Below are 16,231 nucleotides of genomic sequence, written 5' to 3' on the forward strand. Positions count from 1 at the left end.
GTCCTCGGTCACCTCCAGGGGGGCGTTGAAGAAGTGGAGGACGTTGCTGGGGTGCTGGATGCGGTTTCTTGGCCGCCTGCTCGGGGGTGGAGAAGCGGTTGTTGCGGGAGCCGCTGAAGTCCTTGTAGCTACAGGATCCGTCCTCCAGCCCCGTAGGACTGCCCGGGCATGATGGCCTGCTGCTTGGAGACGCTGCGGGGCAGGTGTGGGGCGCTCAGTGGGGCGGGCGGGGGGCTCGGTGGGGTGGGGAGGGCCGCCCCCCCCCGCCGCCCCAGACTACCAGACGTTGAGTTTCTGACCGAACATGAAGTTGTTGTTGAGGTGGGTGATGGCCCGGTCCACGGCGTAGCCGTCGGCCATCTCCACCATGGCGGCGCCTGGCTTGCTCTCATGAACTTCACCTGGAGAGGCGGCGGGGAACCCTTGGAGACCCCGCTCCCTACCCAAAATTCCCGCCTCCGTGGCCAACAAAACCCACCCCTCCGTGCCCAAAATCCCCCCTTCCCCAAACCCCCCTTCCCTGCACCCTTTGTGTCCAAAATTCCCTCTTCACCTGGAGGAGCAGCGGAGACCTGTTGGAGACCCCGCTCCCTGCCCAAAAATCTCTTCTGTGCCCAAAATCCCCTTCTCCGTGCCCACGAATCTCCCTTCTGTGCCCAAAATCCCCCCTTTCCCTGCCCAAAATCCACCCCTCCCTGCCCAAAAATCCCCCCTTCCCTGCCCCAAAATCCACCCCTTTGTGTCCAAAATTCCCTCTTCACTTGGAGGAGCAGCAGAGACCCGTTGGAGACCCCGCTCCCTGCCAAAAATCTCTCTTCTGTGCCCAAAATCCCCTTCTCTGTGCCCAAGTCTCCCTTCTGTGCCCAAAATCCCCACTTTCCCTGCCCAAAACCCAACCCTCCGTGCCCAAAATCCACCCCTTTGTGTCCAAAATTCCCTCTTCACCTGGAGGAGCAGTGGAGACCCAATGGGTCTCCCGTTGGAGACCCTGCTCCCTGCCCAAAAATCTCTCTTCTGTGCCCAAAATCCCCTTCCCTGCCCAAAATCCACCTCTCCATGCCCACAAATCTCCCTTCTGTGCCCAAAATCCCCCCTTTCCCTGCCCAAAATCCCCTCTTCCCTGCCCAAAAATCTACCCCTCTGTGCCTCAAATCCCTCTGCTTCCCTACCCCAAATCCCCCATTTTCCTGCCCCAAATCCCCCCCCGTCCCCGCGTACCTTCTCCACGTTCCCGTAGAGGCAGAAGATGTGAAGACACGGTCGCAGTTCATCTTGGACTGGTCCAAGCCGTAGACCATGAGGACGGGGCTGTCGGCGTGGGGGCCGTACTCCGGGGGCGGCGGGGGGGGGCGGGGGGTGCCCGTACTGGGGGCCGTACCGGCTGGGACCCCGCCGGTGTCCCCCCACCGGGGGACCCCATCCTTCTCCCTTCGTAGTGGGGCGGCGGGGGGCCGTAGCCCTCGTCGTGGTAGTGCCCGTGGTAGCCGCCGTGGGGTCCTCCTGGGCAGGGAGAGGGTTGGAGACCCCCCCGGCATCGTATGCCCCCCCCGCCCCCCCGCCCCCCAAGCCTTACCGTACTCCGCAGGGTGGTCTCCCAGGAGCGGGGGGCTGCCGCTGCCGCTTGTTGGGGTTCCCTCCCGGGTCTCCTGCGGGTGGAAGGAGAGATTAGGGGGGGTCTCAAAGGTGGGGGGGGGGGGGCACACCACTCCCCAGGGCGCCAGGGGCCCCTCCAGTCCCTGATGCCTCATCTCAGCCCCCAGGGGAGGCTTTGGGGACCCCCCAGTTACCCCCGGAGGGTGACAGGGGGGAGGGAAATGGGCTCTGAACCCCTGCGCCCCGCTCCCAACCGGGACCCCCCGCGTCTCCGGGGACGGAGAGCCCCGGCCGGAGCGAGGGGGGGGGGGGCCGATCCCGGGGTCCTACCCCCCTCCCCCCCCCCCAAAACCCCCCAGGGACCAGCCCCACCTAAGCTGACTAGGAGGGGGGTACGGCGAGGGGAGCGCCCCACTCCGTGCCCCCGTCCTCCGGGATGCTGCTAGCTTCTACACCACCATAAAAAAAAAAAAATATATATAATATATATATATATATAAAATAAATCATAAAACTAAAAAAAAAAAATAAAAAATAATTGATGTACAGAAAGGAAAACTAAAAATGTAAATGAAATACTACTAAAAGTGGCAAGACATCTCCCCGCCCCGCCCAACCGGGAGAGGGAGCGGGACCGGTACAGGCAGCGAAGCAACAGCAGGAACAGGTTCAAACGAGCCGTCACGTAACAAGGCATCAAAAACACGCCCGGGTCCCCGTACAGCCGCTCTGCCCTTCCCTCGACACCACCGGGTTTCGTACAGGTTTATTCCGAGTCGGTTACAAAGATCGTAAAGGGGCTACTTACAGCAGGGAGTACAAAGTACAAATGTCCTTTTTTTTTTTTTTTTTTTTTTTGCCATATAAGAATTTCGGTTATTTCTCTTACCATTGGACGCTTCAAGAGTGAGTTAGCACAGTTCTGAAAGATGGCGTCCCATCAAACATACACTGCGACCCTGCATCACATGGTTTCAGAGTCATAAACACAGGTCAAAGGCACAAAAACCGCTTACAACTTTTCTTTAAAAAAAAAAATAATTAAAAAAAAGTGCTATTTTTTTTTTTTTTTTCCAGAAAAAAAAAAATATATAACGTCTCACAGCTGTTTTGTCCTCAGAAGGTACCCCCGAGGGAGGACATAAAGGGGTGATAAATGAGTGTCGCTCGGTGTTTCGCGCTGTGGTGTGCTGTAAGAGAAGGGTGCTCCTGGCTCCGTGTGCGTGTCTCCTCTGTACTGGGAATGTGCCTCGGCCAGACCCCCACAGCCCCGGCTACGGGCCTCCTAGAGACCCCCGCGGGCCGCTTTGTGTTCCTGGTTTGGTGTTTGGTTTGCCTCTTTTTGTTTGCTTTGGTTTGTTTGTTTTTGTTTTTGTTTTTTTGGTTTGATTCTGGTTTGGTTTGTGGTTTTGGTTTGGTGTTTTGGTTTGGTTTTTTTTTTTGTTTTGTTTTGTTTGTTTTTTTTTTTGGGTTTTCTCCGCTTGCGCTGATATGGTGGCAGCCGAGGACTGCAGGAGAAACAGCGTTAAAGCAAAGGAACTGCCCTCCCAAACCAAACCGTGCTGCCGAGAGCAATCCTAAGGTCTTGGAGGGCCTCAGATCTACTCCGGTCTCCGGTAAGAGCGCTGCTGGCCTTGTTTTGAGGACCCTCTGGGCTGTGTTTTTCTAGTTCTGTGTACATTCGTGGGTTCGGTTTGGTCTGCTTTTGGTAAAAGTAAAGGTACGTGTCTGCTGTGGCAATGCTGCGCCTCTTTCTCTCTCTCTCTCTCTCTCTGTGCTGCAGATAGTCCTTGGGCCACGGTGTTGTGTCCTTGCTGTAATGAGCTCAAGCTGCTGCTTGGTTTTCTGGATGCTGCGTGTTTTCTCCAGTAAAGGTTTTCTACACTGTGTGGTGTGAGGAGTGTGCGGAGGCAGGTTTCACGGCCCATTCGGGACGTCCGCTGTAGTACGGTCCCCGGGGTTATGTGCAAATGACTGCTCGGAGCTGGGAAAGGCCACGTTACCGCAACCCCCCCCCCCCCCCGCCCCCCCTCCCTCCCCAACCCCCCCCACAACCCTCCCCGCTCCCCCCCGACGCCTTTTCCCCTGCCCGTTTCCCCCTCCCCGCGTCCCTGTCCCCGGACGCGGAGCTCTGCCCCGGCTGCCTCATGTAATGCCATCGCTTGCCTCCGAAAAACTCTGAAAAGCCGGGGTGTCCGGCGCCTCGGCGGCTCCCCCCAGACAATCCCACCCCCTCCCCGCAAAACCCCATCCCCGACACTCCCCCCACCCCACACCCACCCCATCGCCCCCAGGCGCCGACACCCCGGCTTTAAACCATGAAGCGTTTGTACTTCAAACACCCCAAAACGAGCGTCGCCGAAGCTCCTCGTGCGGGGCTGAGCCTGCGCAGCCCGACACGGAGGCCATCGACGGCCGCCCCGGCATCCAGCTGGGAGTGGGAGACGTCCGCAGGGTTTGCGGGGGGTTGGCTTTTCCCCCCCTGCCCCCGCCATCTCAAGCTCAAGGGAGCTGGCGTCTCTCCCCTCCGGTTTTAGGGACACCCCCCAGCCAGGCCAAGGGCGCTTCCTCGGCTCCGTGAGGGTGACACAGCCCCATTTTGGTAAATCCAGTTGGGAAGACGAGGCACGCAAAGAGCCAGCAGCGGGGCAGACACCAGAAAACAATGGCACTTTCCCACCCCCCCGCCCCCGCCCCTCCAAACAACAAACCACCAGAAACTCATGAAATATATAAAAAAAACACCAAAAAACAATCGCGTATCGCTGGTGCAGAGACTCTCCCTCACTTCCCACGCCTGCCACCGATCCTCCCCAACAAGAATTGCGCAGAACACGCCGCCGAGAGAGACCCCCCCGCCGGCCATCGCCGCTCGCTTTTTCACCTCATTTCGCTTCCCCCCCGCCCCGCACACCCCCAGCCCCTCTCCCCGTCCAGCCCCAGCTGAAGACAGGGGCAGGCGAATGGCATTACATATCGCGGGTCGGAACGAGAGTGCTGCGCCCGACCGCGCGCGTAGGGTACAAAGCGCTTCATCGGAGATTACCTTGTCCGCTGAGGTTGGGGTTGGTGTAGTCCCAGGTGTCCTGGTCATTCTTGAAGACGTTCAGGCGCGTGGGCTGGGAGAAATACCACCGAGAAGAGTCAAACCTCGGCGGCGTCACCCCAGCGAGGGACGCGAGCCACCAGCAGGGACGTTTACCTTGGCGTATTCGATCTTCAGCGTGCAGCACCCGGAGTAAATGTCGGCCCCGTTGAGGGACGCCTTGGCTCGCTGGGCGCTCTGCACCGAGTCGAACGTTGGCGGCTGTTAAGGACGTTTATGGGAATTAAAAGGGTTTTTAGGGTGGGTTTCGATGTCTGGGAGGAGGGACCCCACCACACGTCGCTCCCCGAGTTGGGAAACCCTCGGTTCCCTCCCCATAGCCAACCAGGACACGGCCGAGGCAGAGCTAAACCAAAAAACACAAGAGAGGCAGTCCCGGAAGGATATTCCACCATGGCCTGGACACCGTTTTTCCTGAAGATAACGATCCTCTGCACGGGGCCACAGGGGTTGCAGATGGTGTAGAGCACGTCCTGCGGGCCAGGAGAGGCGAGAACCAGTAAGGACACGGCTGAGACACCGGGTGGCCCCCAGAATCCCCAAATCCCCCCCAAAAACCAGGGCTGGGAGAGATCCGTGTGCCTGGCTCCACATTCCCAAACCCCTCGGCTTCCCCCGGCGCATCACCCACCGTCGTGATGGAGTAGATGGGGTTGAGGATGGTGAAGAGCAGGACGTTGTTGACGCCCCTGGAATCGTCTGTGTCCCCGGGGCGGGATATCTTCTGGCTGGTGGAGTAGTTGACGAAGGCTGGGTGCCCAGCGATGTAGATCTGGTTGTCAGCTGCGTAATTAACAGCGTTGCAGGCGCCGAGAATGTCCTCAAACTCCACCAGGGCTTGTCTCTTCTTGGGCATCACCACCACGTAGCTGGGACAGCGAAGGCCGGGGTCAGACCCACGCCGTGGCGGTGCCATGGCCACCACGCTGGTGCCATCGCTGCCACCATGCGCGTGCCCTCACCTGATAGGGCCAAACTCCTGCAGGGCCTCCACGAGATCGGCCTCCACGACGCCGTCGATCAGCCCGCGGATGTGGACCACTGGGGAGGCCGGCGTCTTGTGGGGGTCGTCGTAGTTCTCCTGGCGGGAGGGAAGGATGCGGGTTCAGTACGGCGCTTATTCCCCCCAAAAATCACGCACGTTTGGGGCGCTACCAAAAAGAAAACCCCCACCCTGGGAATCGCAGCCCGCCCTCACCCTCGAGGGTCCTGTCTGGGCCGTTAAGGGAGGGAGCGGTTTTGAACTTGATGTGACTAAAGAGCTCCAGCACCGGGCAAAGACCTGGCACAGCCCAGCCTCCCCCAGGCCTGCCCCCAGACCCTCTGCAGACCGTCAGGGTCCAGCCCTGTCCCCCCAACAGCCGTGACCCGACCACGCCAAGCCAGATCCTGTCCCCCCACAGCCCCCTGAGGCCTCAGGCTATCCCACGTCCCCTCCAAGCAGCCCCTGATTGCTCCCACGCCCTCTCCTAACCCCCCAGACCTACCCTGTCTCCCTCCTCCAGACCCCCCCCCCCCGAGACCTCAGCCTACCCCATGCTCCTCCAAGCAGTCCCTAACCCCCTCCCCACATCCTCTCCTGACCCCCCAGACCTACCCTGCCCATTTCCAGCCCTCTCAGGCCCAGCCTGCCCCTCTTTACACCCCCGCCAAGAGGTACATTTTGCTTCCCCAGGCCCCTTCTCCCCATCCCCCCCACCCCTTCCTGCCCCTCCAGCCCTATCCAACCCTGCCAGGCCCCCTCCTGCCCCCCTCTGGCCTCGCCCTGGCCTCCCCCCAGGCCCCTTCCTGCACTCCAAGGCCCCCTCCTGCCCCACCCAGCCCCGCCAGGCCCCATCCTGTCCCCCTCAGCCCTCGTCCCGGTCCCCCAGCCGCCTTCTGCCCCCCCCTCCTGCTCCTCCAGCCCCATCCAACCCTGCCAGGCCCCGTCCTGGCCCCACCAAGCCCCTTCCTGCCCCTCAAGGGCCCCTCCTCCCCATCCAACCCTGCCAGGCCCCATCCTGTCCCCCAGGCCTTGTCCTGCTCCCCCCCTCCCCATCCCCTCAGGCCGCCTCCTGGCCCCAGCTCGCCCCACTCAGGCTCCACCGTGCGCACCCCCCTCGCTAAATATCCCCCCACACACCTGCCCTCCCCCTCCCCGACCCTTCTCACCGCTCCGGCAGCGCCGGGCCCACCACCGGCCCCCCCCGGCCCGCCAGGCCCGTGCGGCGGCGGCTCCGCGTTCTCCGTCTTCTGGCGCTTGGGAGCGCGGCCGCCCTCGCCGCCCCCGCCATAGTAACGGCCCGAGCCGCCCCCGCCGCCGCCGCCCGCCGCCATCTTCCCCATCTCGCCCCCGCGGCCGCTGCCCTCCGCGCTCTGCGGGCCCCGCCACCGCCGCCGCGACATGGCGCCTCACTCCGCCGCGCCGCCTCCGCCACGCCCCTATTGGCCCGCCCCCCCGCCACTCAAGGCGGGGCTCACAGCCCATTGGCTCCCCTCCGCCGGCGTCCCCGCCCTCCGCCGCCATTGGGCCCGCCGGCCCGCCGGCCCCTCGCCCATTCGCCCGCGCTGCTGGCCGTCAGAGGCGCCCCCGCCTGCCATTGGCCGCAGTCCGCGTCCGTCCGCCCGCCCACCGAGCTGGTTGGGTGGAGCGGCTGCCTGTCTGCGCGGCGCCCCGCCCTTCTTCATGGCCCTGCACTCAGGCTCCGCCTTCGTCTACCGCCTCTCCGGATGCTCCCATAGGGCCTTTCGGCCGTGGCCCGTCAGACCATTGGTCAAATATAACGCCAATCAACCACGCTGGGCTCTGATTGGCTTCTCTTATGCCCCTTGCAACCTCTTCATCCTCTCCCGCCAGAGCAGCGCCCCACCCATTGGCTAACCCTCCGGCCTATCAACCCCGCCCCGCGCTCTGATTGGCCACTCCCCTCAGCCTTCACTTCGGATTGGCCCGCGCCCGTTGGCGCTGGCCCCTCCCACCGCGTCCCCTCAGGTAGGGACCCCCGAGAGCCCGGACGGGACCCCAAACCGCGTACGGACCCCCCGAACCGGGCCGGGACCCCCCAGAATCGGGTAGGGACGCCCAAAACCGGGTAAGGACCCCCCCAAACGGGGCACGGACCCGCCAAAACTGGGCCTGGACCCCCCAAACCGGGTTAGGGCCCCCCCCAAACTGGGCAGGGCCCCACCCCCCCAAAACCAGACAGGGCCCCCCACCCCCCCAAAACCAGACAGGGCCCAGCAGGTGTCAGAAATAAAGCGCTTTATTACACAAATGCCGGGAGGAGGCTGTAAAACGGGGGGGGGGGGGGGAGGTGGGGGGGTCGCGGTTTCCATGGCGACGCGGGGGAGGGGTAGGGGGAACCCCCCCCCCCCCCCAGGGTGTGCGCTGCCGGCGGGGCCGGCCCCAGCACCTCCCAGTATCCCAGTGCCACCAGTTCCCAGCCCCATCCACCCCACACGCACCAGTACCCCCCAGTAACCGGCGGCCCCCTCCCAGTACCCCCCAGTAACCGGGGGTACCCCCTCATTCTTTGCCCCGGTGCCCCCCAGTAACCAGGAGCCCCCTCCCAGTACCCCCTCATTCCTGTCCCCAGTATCCCCCCAGTAACTAGCCCCCCCCCCCCCAGTACCCCCTCATTCCTAGCCCCGGTAACTGCCCCCCCCCCTCCCCGCACCCAGTTCCACCCCCCAGAACAAACCAGACGATGCCGATAACCTGCCTCGGCGGCCGTTTAATGTCCTTTTTTTCCCCCCGCGCTATGGCGGGGGGTCCCGGCCAGCTCCCCGGCTCTCCTCCTTGCCCCCCCGGCTCTCCCCAGTGCCCCCCCCGGCCTTGCCCTCGCCCCCCCCGGCAGCCTTGGCCTCAATGGCAGCGTGCTCCCTCCTCACCAGCTCCTCCAGCTCCTTCTGCGGGGACAGGAATGCAGACACTGAGCCGGGGGGGGGGTATTTTGGGGGGACAGAGGGGGTGAGGAGGGCACAGGGACCCCCCCCCCCAAATTGCTGGGGGGGGGCGGGGGGGAAGGTACCTTCCAGCCCAGCAGCTCAGCCAGCGCCAGGCAGCCGGCGTCACACTCCCCCAGCCAGGCCACGTCCCTGCAGGAACAGGGGGACACATGGCGGGGGACCCCAAAACCACCTTGGGGGGGGGTCCCCGGCCCCCCAGCACCCCTCTGGGGTATACAGACCTGGGGGTACTGGCCCCCCAGTCCCCCCCCCAAACACCCACAGCCCCCCTTAAAACCTCCCCAGGGCCCCCCCCATCCCCCCCAAATCCTCCCGTGCCCCCCATTGTCCCCCCCCAAACCCGCCGCAGCCCCCTCAACCCCCCTCATTGCCCCCCAGTGCCCCCCCACGCCCCTGACAGCTCCCCCAGACCCCACACAGACCCCCTCTGGTGCCACCCCAGACCCCCCACCCCCCCCTCAAACCCCCTGCAGCCTCAAAAGCCCCCATTCCCCCCCCCCATACCCAACACATCCCCCCCTAAGCTCCCAACAGCCCCCCAAACCCTCCCCCAGTTCACCCCAGCCCCCCCGTTGCCCCCCACAGACCCCCCCAAACCCCCCCATACCTGTAAGCCTTGTCGGAATCGAAGTCCATGCCGCAGCCAAAGCCCATGAGGGACATGAAGGGGTCACTCTGGGGTGGAAGCAAATGAGGGTGATGGGGGGGGGGCAGCAACACCCACCTGCCCCCCCAGTGCCCCCCAAACCCTTTTGCCCCCTCCCCAAAATACCCCCCAATGCCCTCACCTGCCCCGTCTTCTCCTTGTTGATGAGGAGCCGGGGGGTGTTGGTAGGGACCCTGTGTGGGGGGGAGAGGAGTGGATGGTCACGGGGGACGGTGGGGAGTGGGGGGGCTCTGGGGGGGTTTGGGGGGGGGTCCTGGGGGGGTCCGACCTGCCAACAAGGGAGGCGAAGGGCTGGACCTGCAGCGAAGTGCCCATGATGAGGAGCAGATCGACCTTCTGGAAGTCCTGTAGGGAGGGGGGTCACGTCACTGGGGGGTGTCCCCCCCACTCCCCAAACCCCCTCTTGGATCTGGGGGGGGGGGGGGGGGAGGGGGGCGCTGCAGGGCCCCCCCCCACCCTGCCCAAAACCCACTCACTGATTTCATGAGGGTGTAGAAGCGCGAAGGCAGGTTCTCCCCGAAAAACACAATATCTGGGGGGGGGTGGGCAGGGGATGAGCGGAGGGGCAGAGGGGGGGGCCCCACGCAGGGCAGGGAGGGGGAAATGGACCCCCTGCCCCCCCCCCCCCCCGAGTTTCTTCCCCCCCCCTCACCAGGTTTCACCACGCTCTGGCACTTCTCGCACTTGGGGACCAGGGAGGAGAAAATCCGTTCTGGAAGAGACGGGGAGGGGACAGTTCGGGGGGGACACACAGGGACATGGGGGGGGCACAGAGAGGGGATGCCGGGGGGGGGGGACAGAGAGAGGGGACACTGTGGCGGGGGGGGACACAGAGAGGGGAGAAGAGGCTCCTGCAGGACAGAGCCCCCCTGGAGCCATGCCCTCGCCCAGCCCGGGGACAGGCCACCCCCCCCAGCCCCCAGCAGCGCCCGGGGGGGGGTCCCTCATCCCCAGTGCCCCCCCCTCACTGCCCCCCCCGCCCCTTACCCTTCATCCAGGCCAGGCCGTAGGGCTGGCGGCAGGAGGGCCGCAGGCAGTGGGAGGTGTAGAAGGTGCCATGAGCCTCCACCAGCAGCTCGGGGTCCAGCCCCGCCACCCGCTCCAGCGTGTCGATGTTCTGGGGGAAGGGGGCGGGGGGGGGGGGGGGGGTCAGCACCCCCCAAAACCCTGACACCCCCCATAAACCCCCCCCCCAACAAACCCCGGGGGGGGCCCTACCTGGGTGTAGCAGCGCAGCAGCAGCCCCTTCTCCTGCAGCAGGCGTATGAAGTAGTGACACACTGTGGGCTGGGGGGGGGGACACACGCAGTTAAAGGAAGGTCGGACTTGGGGGGGGCAACCCCGGAGGGGGCTTTTTTTTTTTGGCGGGGGGGGGGGGGGGGATGTTTTACCTTGAACTGCCCCGGGTAGAGCTCGCGGGCCAAGGCGAAGAACGGCTCAGGGTTTTGCTGCGGGGAAAGCGGGGGCTCTCAGGGGGTGGGGGGGGCTCGGGGCCTCTCTGTGAGAACTGGGACCCCCCCCCAGAATGGCAATTTTGGGGGGGGGGGGGGGGGGGGCGGTTACCTTGAAGAAGCTGATCTCGAAAATGGCCTCGGGGTAGGGCAGGTCATAGCTCTGCAGGTTGGCGTAGAGGCCGGTGCCGGGCGAGCGGAAATCGGGGATCCCCGCGGCTGCGGGGGGGGTACGGGGGGGGGGGCGGTGTGTGTCTTCAGGTGTGTTTCGTGTGTCCCCCCCCTCCCCGGTTACCGGCACCCCCCAGTGCCCTCCCTCCCGGTACCGATAACCCCCCCCGAAGCGTACTCACAGGTGGAGATGCCGGCACCCACCATGCACACCACGTTCTTACCTAGGGGGGGGATCGGGGAGTGAGGGGGGGGCACCTCAACCCCCCTCCGGCTCCCGTTAACCCCCCACTCCCGTTAATCCCCCCTCCCCTCCCGTTAACACCCCCCTCTCCCCATTAACCCCCCCGCCGTTAACCCCTTCCCCTGTTATTTCCACCATCCGTGTTATTTCCCACGCTCCCTGTTACCTCCCCGCCCTCCCCCGCCTCCGTTAACCCCCCATTAACCCCCCTCCCCTCCCACTACCCCCCGTTAACCGGCCCGGTAACCCCCCCCCCCCTCCCCGTACATCTCTCGCTGCGCAGGAACCGGCTCACTCCCTCCAGCGTCAGCTCGTCCAGCACCTTCTCCGGTTTCTCTCCCCCCAGCCCCAGCGTCCGCGACAGGAGGCTCCGCAGCAGCTCCACTGCACCGGAGGAAGGGGGGACGGGACACGGTCAGGCACTGGGACCACCCCCGCGACAGCCCGGTAACGGGACCCCCCGCCCGGTAACGGCCCCCCACACGCACACAAACACCTACTTTCAGGGTCGCACGAAGCACCGAGCTCGGTGTCGGAGACCTGCAGGAAACGGGAGCAGGGCGGAGAAGGATCAGCGGGTGACGGCGGCCGGCTCCCACCCCCGGTGCGGCCTAGTCACCGGTACCGGGCGGGGACGCGCACCGGCGGGCACTCACCGGCGACTCCTCGTCCCGCTCGGCCTCGTCGCCGCGGTCACCGGGAGCTGCGGGAGAAGCCGGGAGGGGGGAATCAGCGGCGGCAGCCCCGGGGGGGGTCCCGCCGCCCCCCGTTACCGTCCCCGCCGCCCCCCGTTACCGTCCGGCTCCGCCATGGGCGCCGGCCGCTGCCCAGGCCACACCTCCCGGCGTGCCCCGCGGCCGGCGCTGATTGGCTGCCAGCTCCGCCACGCCTCCCGGCGTACCCTGCGGGGCGGCGCTGATTGGCTGCCAGCTCCGCCACGCCTCCCGGCGTGCCCCGCGGGGCGGCGCTGATTGGCCGAGAGCGCCGCGCCTCCCGGCACACACAGCGCAGCCGTCCCGCACGGCCGCGGCCACACCTCCCGGCGCGCCCCGCGGGGGGCGGTGCCGATTGGCCGCTTCCCCCGCCGTGCCCCGGAAGTAGTGAGAGGACTACGGGTCCCGGCAGGCCCCTCGCGGCCGCCATCGCCGGGCCGGCGGGGATTTCCCGGGACGGCGGCGGCCGTGGCGGCCCCAATGGCGGCGCGGGCCTGAAGCGCGGCCCAGCCCGGGCATGGCGGCCGCGGAGGCGGCGGCGGCGGCGCCGTCCCCCGGTGAGGCGAAGCGGCCGGAGGGCGATGAGTGGTGCGACAGCGGCCTGGGCTCGCTAGGCGAGGGGCAGCTGGGCCCGCTGCCCGCCAGCCCCGGGCCCGCCAGCCCCGGCCCGGCCCTGGGGCCCGTCACGGCGGCTGTAGGCGCCGTTCGCCTGGCTGAGTCCCCCGAGGAGGAGCGGGAGGAGGTGGCGGCGGCCGTGGACCCCGCGGCCTGGCTGCGGCCACGTCCTGGGCTTCCTCACCGAGGACGGCGACACGTGAGTGGGGGGGCGGGCACGGGATACCCGGCGGACTCCGGTCCGGGGGGGGGAACGACTCCCGTGTCCTGCGGGCGGGGGGGGGCGAGGGGGGAAACTCCGCCCCGGGGCGGCGGGGGGTTGCCCGGCGCCGGGGGGGCGCTGATAGTGTGTGTCGCCTTGTCCCCTTTTTACCCCCCTCCCTCGCCCGCTTTTTACACCCCCCCCTTGTCCCCTTTTTACTCCCCCCCCTTGTCCCCTTTTTACTCCCCCCCCCTTGTCCCCTTTTTACTCCCCCCCCCTTGTCCCCTTTTTACTCCCCCCCCCTTGTCCCCTTTTTACTCCCCCCCCCTTGTCCCCTTTTTACTCCCCCCCCCCTTGTCCCCTTTTTACTCCCCCCCCCTTGTCCCCTTTTTACTCCCCCCCCGTCCCCTTTTTACCCCCCCCTTCCCCCTTTTTACCCCCCCCTTCCCCCTTTTTACCCCCCCTTTCCCCCTTTTTACCCCCCCCTTTCCCCCTTTTTACCGCCCCCACCCCTTCCCCCTTTTTACCGCCCCCCCTCTTCCCCCTTTTTACCGCCCCCCCCCCTTTCCCCCTTTTTACCGCCCCCCCCCTTTCCCCTTTTTTACCCCCCCGTGTCTTATTACCCCTCTCTGCGTCCCCTTCTGCACCCCCCGTGTCCCTTCCTTACCCCGCACAGGACCCCAGGGAGGGGCCAGCCCCTGCGGGAGGAGTTGGGGGGGGCGGCGGGACCCCCCCCCCCTCCCAGTAACGCTCTGTTCCCCCCCCCCCCGCCCCAGGGCCTTGCACTTGGCCGTGATCCACGAGCACGAGCCGTTCCTGGACTCCATCCTGCAGTACACGGCCGGCACCGAGTACCTGGACCTGCAGAACGACCTGGGGCAGGTAAATTGGGGGGCGGGGGGGGGATGACACATGGGGGCGGGGGGGGGGGGGGCTGGGGGGGTCTCCCCGCACCCCCGCTGAGGGGTCCCTGTCCCCACAGACGGCCCTGCACATCGCCGTCATCCTGGGGCTGTCGGGCTTCGTGCGGAAGCTGCGGGCGGCGGGGCGCGGGGCTGGGGCTGCAGGAGCGGGGGGGGGCACACGGCGCTGCACCTCGCCTGCCGGGAGGGGCGACGGGGGGTGCGCCCGCCACCTCCTGGGCACCCCCCCGGCCCCCCGCCACCCGGAGGAGCGCGCCAGCTCGACAGCGTCAACTACGACGGTGAGGGGGAGCTGTGGGGGGGGAGCTGGGGGGGGGGGGGGACAACGACGACACTCACTGCGACAAAGGGGGGACACGGTGGAGCGTCGGGGGGGATGCTGTAAGGTGGGGGGGGACACGGCAGAGGGTGGGGGGACATGGCAGAGAGAGGGCGGGGGATGCTGTGACATGGGGGGGGGGACACCGCGGGGACGTGGGGGAGGGCGGGGGGAGCACCGTGGTGCGTGTGGGGGGGGGAACGACGCTGTGGAGCTGAGAGGGGGGAGACATGGCAGGGGAGGGGGACACACACGTTGTGGCGTGGGGGGGGGATGCGTCTGGGCACGGGGAGGGGGGGAACGCACTGTGGCATCGGGGGGGGACACGCTGTGGCATGGGGGGGATGTGTCCAGGCTTTGGGGGGGGGGGACACACTGTGGCATCGGGGGGGGGGACACACACACACGCTGTGGCATGTGAGGGACATGCTGGGCTTGCGGGGGGGGGGCCATGGCGGAGAGGGAGGGGACATGGCGGAGGGTGGGGGGACGCCGTGGGGCTGGGGGCGGGGGGGGGTGGGGGGGGGGAAACGCCCCACGGTGACCCCCCCCCACCCCGCTGTCGCCGTCAGTTACACCCCCCTGCACATCGCCGTCCTGCGCAAAGACCTGGAGCTGGTGGAGCTGCTGCTCAGCGCCGGCGCCCGACCTCAACAAACCGGTGAGTGCCACCGCGGGGGGGGGGGGGACGGACGACGACGCAGGGGGGTCCCCCGCACCCCTTGACCCCCCCCCCCCACATCGTGCGTGTCGTCCCGCCCCCCGCAGGAGCCCAGCTGCGGCCCGCAGCCCCCTGCACCTGGCGGTGGAGGCGCAGAGCCCCGAGGTGGCGGAGGCTTTGCTGCGGGCGGGGGCCGACCCGGCCGCCCGCATGTACGTGGGGTACACCCCCCTCTACAGCGCCCCGCCACCGCCCCGACCCCCGCCTGCCCCCCCTCCTGCGCCGCTTCGGGGCCCCCGACGCCCCCCCCCGGCCACGAGGACGAGGACGACGACAGCCCCGACGAGAGCCCGGCTGACGACAGCGACGTGAGTGTGTGTCCTGTGTTGTCGTCGTGTCCCCCCCCCCCCACCCCAAAAACCCCCTTTTATGCCCCGCTCCCGGTAGCGCCCCCCAGAATTAGGTGGGGGGGGCCCTCGCCTGGCTCCCAAAATTGCCTGGCAGCCCCCCCCAATTGTGAAATTGAGGAGGGTTCGCCCGGTTCTTGCCAGCCCCCCCCCCCCCCCCCCAAAATTGAGGGGACTCACCCTGCTCCCCAGATCGAGGGGGGGCTCACCCCGCTCCCCGCAGCCCCCCAAAATTGAGGGGGGGGGCTTTGTCCCACTCCCAAAATTGAAGGGGGGGGGGGGAAGGGCTCACCCTGCTCCCCAAAACTGAGGGGGGGCTCGCCCCACTCCTGGAAGCGCAGCCCCCCCCCCGCCAAAATTTAGGGGGCGCTCATCCCTCCTCTTGAACCCCTCCCCAAAAAATCATGGGGGGGGGGGGGGCGGGCGGGGCTTGCTCCACTCCTGCCAGCCCCCCCCCCACCCCCAAAATTCTGTGTGTCTGTTCCCCCCCCCCCCCCCCAGGAGGAATACGACGACATCGTCATCAACAGCGGGCGCTGCCTGGACTGACGGGGCCCCCGCCGCCCCCCCCCCCCTTCCCGCCCCCACGTCTCCCCCTATTTATCCGGGGCTCCCGCTGCCGTTGGCTGGACTTTGGGAGAGCCCCTGCTTCCCCCCACCTTCCCCCCCCCTCCCCCCCGCCAAAAAACCTCTCCCCCCGCCCCCTCCCTCCCCCCCCCCCCCCCCCTCCGAGCTCCCGGTCGTAGCGTAGAGAATTTCTATGGGTTGTTGTAAAATAAAGCGGCGTTGGGCCACGGCGCAGCCCCCCTCCGCCTCCTCTTCCTCCCAGAGCCGGGGGGGGGGGTGACCGCCCCCCCCAGGTCCTTCTGTCCCCATAACCCCCCCACCCCCCCGCTCTGGCATCCCAGTGTCCCCCAGTGCCTCCCAGTTTCTCCCTGGGTGCTGCGCTGCCGCGGGCCGTGACGGGGTGCGCACACGCGTGTGCGAGAGCGCGCACGGAGCCCGTGCACACGCGTGTGTGAGAGCGTGCATGGAGCACACGCGTGTGTGTGGAAGCGCACAGAGCGCGCACGCGTGTGCGGGGCCCGGTGCACAGAACATGCGTGCGTAAACCGCACACGCGTGTGCGAGAGCATAAGGGGAGCGTGCGTGCACCCGCGGGCTGCGGCTCTTGGCGTTTAAAGGCGGCGTTTATTGTAGGGGGGCTCGTT

At 66.8% G+C, this 16,231-nt stretch overlaps 3 protein-coding genes across 3 annotated transcripts; 1 reads left to right on the forward strand and 2 right to left on the reverse strand.

Annotated features, from left to right (window-relative positions):
- Nucleotides 1–3: 3 nt before the first annotated feature.
- Nucleotides 4–7,127, reverse strand: HNRNPL (heterogeneous nuclear ribonucleoprotein L; the record flags this gene model as incomplete). Its single annotated transcript, XM_063322121.1, is given in 17 exon segments — nucleotides 4–66; nucleotides 68–151; nucleotides 153–192; nucleotides 281–389; nucleotides 392–401; nucleotides 1,219–1,250; nucleotides 1,253–1,349; nucleotides 1,351–1,416; nucleotides 1,418–1,500; nucleotides 1,574–1,607; nucleotides 1,609–1,646; nucleotides 4,640–4,712; nucleotides 4,796–4,892; nucleotides 5,087–5,172; nucleotides 5,331–5,568; nucleotides 5,662–5,780; nucleotides 6,851–7,127. Coding segments are annotated over 17 exon segments (1,503 nt in total), but the record flags the coding sequence as incomplete, so codon positions are not given.
- Nucleotides 7,128–8,422: 1,295 nt separating this feature from the next.
- Nucleotides 8,423–12,067, reverse strand: SIRT2 (sirtuin 2). Its single transcript, XM_063322115.1, has 16 exons — nucleotides 11,976–12,067; nucleotides 11,837–11,883; nucleotides 11,681–11,720; nucleotides 11,448–11,564; nucleotides 11,119–11,160; nucleotides 10,878–10,984; nucleotides 10,706–10,762; nucleotides 10,533–10,601; nucleotides 10,302–10,431; nucleotides 9,967–10,026; nucleotides 9,791–9,846; nucleotides 9,583–9,659; nucleotides 9,436–9,487; nucleotides 9,255–9,322; nucleotides 8,710–8,776; nucleotides 8,423–8,587 (listed from the first exon to the last, which is right to left on the reverse strand). The coding sequence occupies exons 1-16, from the start codon at nucleotides 11,989–11,991 to the stop codon at nucleotides 8,438–8,440; spliced, it is 1,155 nt and encodes a 384-aa protein (XP_063178185.1). The 5' UTR covers nucleotides 11,992–12,067; the 3' UTR covers nucleotides 8,423–8,437.
- Nucleotides 12,068–12,240: 173 nt separating this feature from the next.
- NFKBIB (NFKB inhibitor beta) lies at nucleotides 12,241–15,695 on the forward strand. The gene is given in 10 exon segments (XM_063322116.1): nucleotides 12,241–12,671; nucleotides 12,673–12,707; nucleotides 13,487–13,592; nucleotides 13,693–13,773; nucleotides 13,776–13,914; nucleotides 14,524–14,617; nucleotides 14,724–14,856; nucleotides 14,858–14,914; nucleotides 14,916–14,981; nucleotides 15,522–15,695. Coding segments are annotated over 10 exon segments (1,020 nt in total). The 5' UTR covers nucleotides 12,241–12,410; the 3' UTR covers nucleotides 15,570–15,695.
- Nucleotides 15,696–16,231: the final 536 nt, after the last annotated feature.

This window comes from Chroicocephalus ridibundus, unplaced genomic scaffold (genome assembly GCF_963924245.1).
Source record: "Chroicocephalus ridibundus unplaced genomic scaffold, bChrRid1.1 SCAFFOLD_485, whole genome shotgun sequence".
Lineage (NCBI taxonomy): Eukaryota > Metazoa > Chordata > Aves > Charadriiformes > Laridae > Chroicocephalus > Chroicocephalus ridibundus.